Raw genomic sequence first — 6,224 nt, 5'->3', positions numbered from 1 at the left:
ATAGGATCAATTATCTGATTTTTTTTTTAAATATGAAAAAAGTGAATTTACCATATTATCCTCATTTAATTAATAATTTCAATTCTTAATGTTTGCATTAATTAAGGGCATTTTTTGGTATTTTGAATGTTTTACCATTCTCTGCCTTTTGCTTTATATATATAGATAAATGGAGGTGAGTTTGGTGTTTGATTCAGCTGCCAATGAAATTTACCCATTTGCCATTGATTTTTGGTAAGTGGGTTGTTGAAAAGAAGGAAAACGGAACATATTGCTATAGTGTCCCTAAGTAATTCAAATTATCTTCCAAACAACACATTTTTCCCTTCATTATCATACTTATTTTATTGTTATTTTTTGAATCAACCCAAGCCTCCATGCCGACTCATGTTTTTCATTGACAGAACGAAGGTTGGTTAGGAGACCATTTAGCTTCTTCTCTAAACATTCTTTGATGGGTGAGAATCCAAGAAGGCCACATTAATCCAAATGCTACCAAATTTGGATACGTTGTTCAACACATATGGCAGAACAATATTCATGAAGAACACAACTTCCTTTGAGCAATGGGAAGTCATATCAGGCATGATTCAAACTGACTGACCGTCACAAACGCTTTCTTCGAACATTGTTCAGGTTTTTACAGTCTGAGAATGCTGATCCAAAAGCTCCCAAATTTGGATATCTTGTAGTAGACATCTAAATGAACAACTTTTGTGAAGAAAGAAAGTTCATTTGAGTATTGGAAGCTGCTCATTTGGGCAAATCGAGCAATAGATTGGGCATGCCATGCTTCAGTATTTGATGCCCTGAGAAAGCTATACCTGTCCATATTCTCTCAAATTTGGACATAATGTAGTAGACATTCAAATGAACAACTTTCATGAAGAAAGAGAGAAAGTTCATTTGAGCATTTCAAGTTGCTTATTTGATTGCTTCGATCTGACTAAAAGTCTGGGCTATCAAATTTAACCTTATAATATTGGATGAACCATAATTCATTCATTCTGGGTATATTTTCAATTTTGGCTCAAACCCTTCTTATAATTCTTGGAGGAAGCCAAAAATTTAACTTTGAATTTGTTAACATATTGGAACAATTGTTAAAATGATATGGATAATAAAAATACATAACGAGCACTTCTATTGATGTCTACAAATAGATTCAATTCAAGGGTCTTGTATTCGGCCTCACGGTTCCTTTGAATGTCCTGAGAGTGTATTTGTAAGATAAGAGAAGAACAATGAACATCTAGGCACTAGTGTGATACCGGCCTAAAACTCTCAAATGATATAAATTAGGGATTGTCTTTAAAATACATGTAATCCAAACTACATAAACAAAATTGATCAAAGTGAAATTATAAGGACGTTAGTGGTAAACTACGGAAACCAAAAGTGACATTTTGCCTTTAAAACTAAGCTGATTTTAAATTTTGAAATCTAGAATTTTTTATTTTTTTTTTCCTCAATGAAATCGAGAGTTTCAGTCGTCAGTTATCTTTAAACAATAGCAGAAAACCCTCAAATCCGGTTGTCGGTGTGTAGTAGAAAATTCCCAGCTCTAATATAAGCTCTAAATACTGATTGGTTCCTAATCTTAAAAATAATTTAGCCCAACCATATTATCCCACGAAATCTCTTCATCTCCCGCCATCTCAAATAGCCCAAAACCCTAAATATTTCCCGCCTTCGAGAAACTCAATTAGCCAAACCTCCATTTTTCAAGGAAAGTTCACATTTTCTTCAGAGCCAAACACCCATCTTCCTCTGTCTTGTTAGGGTTTCGCGAACCAATTTAGTGCACCACCCCTAGAAAATTAGAATTTGGAAGGGTATTGGAGATGACGGAACTAAACTGGAGACACCAGACGATCATTCAAGCTCTGCTTTCACGCGGCCCACTCAAGGAGGACCAGTTCCACCGCATCTTCACGGGCCTCACCGGAAAAACCCCAGGTCTTCCTCTTCATAATTTGCCCAAAATTCCCTATTTTCTTTATTAATTTTTGAAATTCAATGGTTCAGTAATTCTAGGGATAAACTGATACTTTCCTTTGGATCGATGTGCTTGTATCAATACGTTCAAAATTTAAAAAAAAAAAAGGATCAATTTTGCTAGAAATGGTATATTTTTGTGTGAAATTCTTTGTGCTGTTAAGGTTAAAGTTTCTGGAAAAATCTAAGAAAACAATAATTTTTTTTAAAAAATTGTGTTTTTAATGTTATAATTATTCTATAGCAATGGTGGTGACTTCTTGGTTGTAGGCAGCGATTAGGAGGATTAACAGGAATTATTTGAGCACTTACCTTATGACGATATCTTATTTGAAACAGGTAGTGATCGGCGGCGATTTGATGATTTTCTTCTGAAGATAAACAAGGCACTTTCTTATGTTCAGTTTGAGTTGCGGGGATGCAGATTTCAATATGATGGTCAAGTTTATTATGGAGTTGTCAATAATGTCTCTGACGAAGAATCGAAGCTGGGAACAAAATATTCAGTTGCCCAGATTGCTTTCTATAAGGCTATTGTAAGTCTCAAAACTCTTTTAGATTTCCAGCGTTTAGATTTTCCATGGTCAATTGATTTTATGAAGGGAAGAGATTTAGCATTACTTACAAGCATATTGTCTTGCAGTGGGTTTCAGAAAGTTCAGGCTTCCTTGTCAGCCCTTAACTACCCATTAAGAATGACTAATTGTTAATTTCAGTCAGTCAGAGTTAACATTGTAGCACATTGAGAATGAGGATTAAGATGGCTTTATAGAATGAAATCCAGTTAAAGAAGTAATCAAATATTGCTTGCCATTGATCCTCCAATATATAATCTGTGAAGCTTAGGTTTAGCTTGTCGTAGTTAAACTGACAAACCAATGATCATACAAAGCTCTGTTGAATTCAAGCATTTGTACCACTAGAGGAACTCTTTTGAGTCAATGATTAATGTCTTTAATATGCAAACTTATGGGTTCCTCCTTAATTCTTATATACCTTATGTTTTTCTTGTCCTCCTGTAATATTCTTTGAAGGCAATCATGCTATTTATCAATTTGCAAATCTCCTTTACAAGAATCTCCATCCTCCAAAAATACCTTGGAAAATGATTTATCAGCTGAATCAATAAATTCTCTGTTCGTTTGTGTTTCTGAAGCAATATAAAGTCGTATGACTCTCCTTCATGCGACTGAGAGAGACATCCAAACCATAATACAAACAAAAAGGTTAACAACCTTTTGAATCTCCATGCACTTTTCTTATAGATTGCTGCAGTTGGTTGAAAATGGGGTTCCTCCATAAGCTGTCTCTCTCTCATTCTGACAGACAGAATGAATTCTGAGCTTATTCTCTTTAGTGTTTATCTAAGTTGTGTGCATAAAATCATATGCAAGTATGTTGTTCAAGCAAGCATATGCACATGTACATGTGTATATGTGAAGAATACTTCCTTGTAAGTTATATAATTCGTCTTAAAAAATGAAAATTCATTTCATTGTGCTGGCCTTTGCTGCTCATAATAGAGGAAATGTAGACATTCAAAAAGTACAAGAGTTTGTTCATTATGGATGAACAAGAAGCTGCCCCAGTCATATTGTCATATGTGTTGTATAAATGGTTGAACTCCAGTTTAGATGCTTGATGATAAGCTTCCGTCTAAGTATTGGCCCTTATATGAGACTTTTAAGAAAAAGTAGATAAGCTGCATATCTACAACTACATGCAGATTTCTTCTGAAGTTGTATATTGACTAGTGTTTCCGTTGTATCATATTCTGATATTTACATAACTCCATTCAAATTATCTTAGTATGTTATTTGATATTGAATATCAGATAGAAGCAATCGTGCAAGATGGTGCAGCTCAAGGAACCATATCTAACATTGATGCTCTGAATCTACGATTAGAGAATCAGGTTTGGCAATTTTTGCTTTACAATAAAAGCTCTTTTTCATGCAATATATAATCTTTTCTTTCCATTAATATTTTGTATACAACCACTGTTATCCAGCGACCTACTGGCATAGTTAAATTTAATAACATTTTGGTCTTCTTTTAAACGTTAGAATGAAACAGATTCATAATTATTTGCCTGCAGACTTACTATGATAAGGTCCTATTTTATTTTCTTCAAACATCAAGCTTTTGTGGTGGCAGAGTTCTCTCGATGATTAACGAGATAAAACTAAACTTTTTTTTATTTATATTTGTTTTGCCTGTTTTCAGAAAACAAAATAAAAAATAAAAACTAGAGTTCTCCAAGCATATGTACGTTGTTAACACTTAAGTGATGTGGGCATGTTATTAATACCCCAGCTTAGCAATTTAAGGAATGGACAGAAATAAATCTGCCTCATCAGATGAGACTAGATACAAAGAACTTTGAGTAAACTCGCAAATGTTATTAAACCTGTTCATGCCTTTGTTTGCTTGATAACTCTTGTGTTCTATCTTTAGGTTCTAATGGGTACAACGTCGCAATCACATGGAGGTCTACCTCATGTCCCTCCTGCATTAAAGAATTTCTCAATATCTATGAAGGAAAAAACTCTTGATGAACTCGTACAGGACCAGTGGCTTAGCGTTACTCCACATAATTATATTGGACTTGGTGTCAGATCCTTCCTCGATCTACGAAGTTGGTTTCGCAGTAATGATGTTCCAGCGTGTGAAGTGTGCAATGAAGCTGGGGTGAAGGTTGTCTGAATGTTGCTTTGCCTTGCTAGTGTTAATTTTTATTTCTTTCTACATCCCTAAATATTCAAAAGCTTCATCACTTGTTTACTATTGTCAAATTATTCAGCCCACTGCCTTGCTCCTATGCTTTCTTTCTTTTATTATCTTTCTTTTGTTTCTTGCTGGAGGATGCCTATATTTAATCATGTGCATTGCTTCTGTGAATGCTTGTAAATTATGGAACCCGAGAATCTTGTACTAAACAAGTTAGCGCCTGTAATTTGCCAATAGTTTTCTGATGCCGTTGTATCTGACAAATTTTGGGGTTATTTTTGACAGGCAGCGTTGTGCCAAAAAGAAGGTTGTACAGCTCGAATCCATGAGTACTGTCTTAAGAAATTGTTTTCAGAAAGAAAGGTAATGATCAACTTATTTTTTAGTAAAACTGAAGAGTTTTTGGTCTAGGTTAATCTGCTTGATGTATTTCAGGGGGAAAGAGTTTGTCCAAGTTGCGGTACTCAGTGGCAATATACGGTAACCAAAGCAGAAGCTGTAGAAGATGATGAACCAAATTACCCTACTCAGAGCCAGCCACCTGTAGGATCCAAGAAAAAGAGGCCGAGAAGAAATGAAATTGGTGATGGAGATATATCTGGTTCCTCTCAAGCTTCTTTACCTGGTGGTCCTAATCTAAGAAGATCAACTCGAAGCTCTATCCGTCTTCAATAATTCGATTTCATGTTGCCTCTTACAAGTAGTATGGAGTATATTGTATATTCTTCTCCAAACAATCTTGCATTTGCTGAAAACGTCATGCAAGTACGAAAGTAGGGTTTTTGTAAGACAATGCTGTAGAAATCTGACGTGATTGTAGGATTTTTATGAGGGAAGGTTGTAGAATTCTGGTGCATTACCCCATTATATATTTTGCTATGACCAGGAACTTGCTTTTAAAGATGAACATGAAAGCTATCTAATTCTGGAGTGGACAGGAGTGAAACTCTGCTGTTGCGATGTGACTCTGCTGTTTCATGCGTCAGTGAAATTGTAAATTTATAAATAAACCCAATCCTAGACATGTATTTATAAAAAAACCCAAGTACTATTTAAACATAGAAACACACCCAAAATCAACCATAAAGTCAACTTTTTGGGTGTGTTTATAAATGGGTTTTGAGTGTGTGTAATGATGAGTTTTGGGTGTGTTTATATGTTTAAATAGTGCTTGAGTTTTTTTATAATTTCAACCCCCATTTTGGGTGTTTTAGTGAAACTCCCTAATTATTATTGATTCAATGATGTTCTTGATTCAATGATGTTCTTGCTGTTAGTTCCTAGCTAATTATCCACAATAGCAGGGCAGTCATTTTTGCCACTGAACGAAGCCAAGCACTGCTTACTTTCCTTGCCAAGAGAATATTAACAAAGAGTAATTGTTCTCTTGACTCTTTCCTGCTCATTTCTTCTAGTTTCTGTCATTATTAAACAATTTTATTAATACTGTATATAGAAATCGAACCAAAAATACATTATTTTAGCTAAAATCAAGG

At 34.7% G+C, this 6,224-nt stretch overlaps 1 protein-coding gene across 1 annotated transcript; it reads left to right on the top strand.

Annotated features, from left to right (window-relative positions):
- Positions 1–1,528: 1,528 nt before the first annotated feature.
- On the top strand, positions 1,529–5,617 carry LOC103330281 (uncharacterized). The gene is made up of 6 exons (XM_089043759.1): positions 1,529–1,959; positions 2,338–2,534; positions 3,833–3,913; positions 4,456–4,695; positions 5,014–5,091; positions 5,164–5,617. The coding sequence occupies exons 1-6, from the start codon at positions 1,845–1,847 to the stop codon at positions 5,401–5,403; spliced, it is 951 nt and encodes a 316-aa protein (XP_088899885.1). The 5' UTR covers positions 1,529–1,844; the 3' UTR covers positions 5,404–5,617.
- Positions 5,618–6,224: the final 607 nt, after the last annotated feature.

This window comes from Prunus mume, unplaced genomic scaffold (genome assembly GCF_029339155.1).
Source record: "Prunus mume cultivar Tortuosa unplaced genomic scaffold, ASM2933915v1 scaffold25, whole genome shotgun sequence".
NCBI lineage: Eukaryota > Viridiplantae > Streptophyta > Magnoliopsida > Rosales > Rosaceae > Prunus > Prunus mume.
Note: the sequence above shows the minus strand (reverse complement) of the source record. Positions and strands in the feature narration are given on the sequence as shown.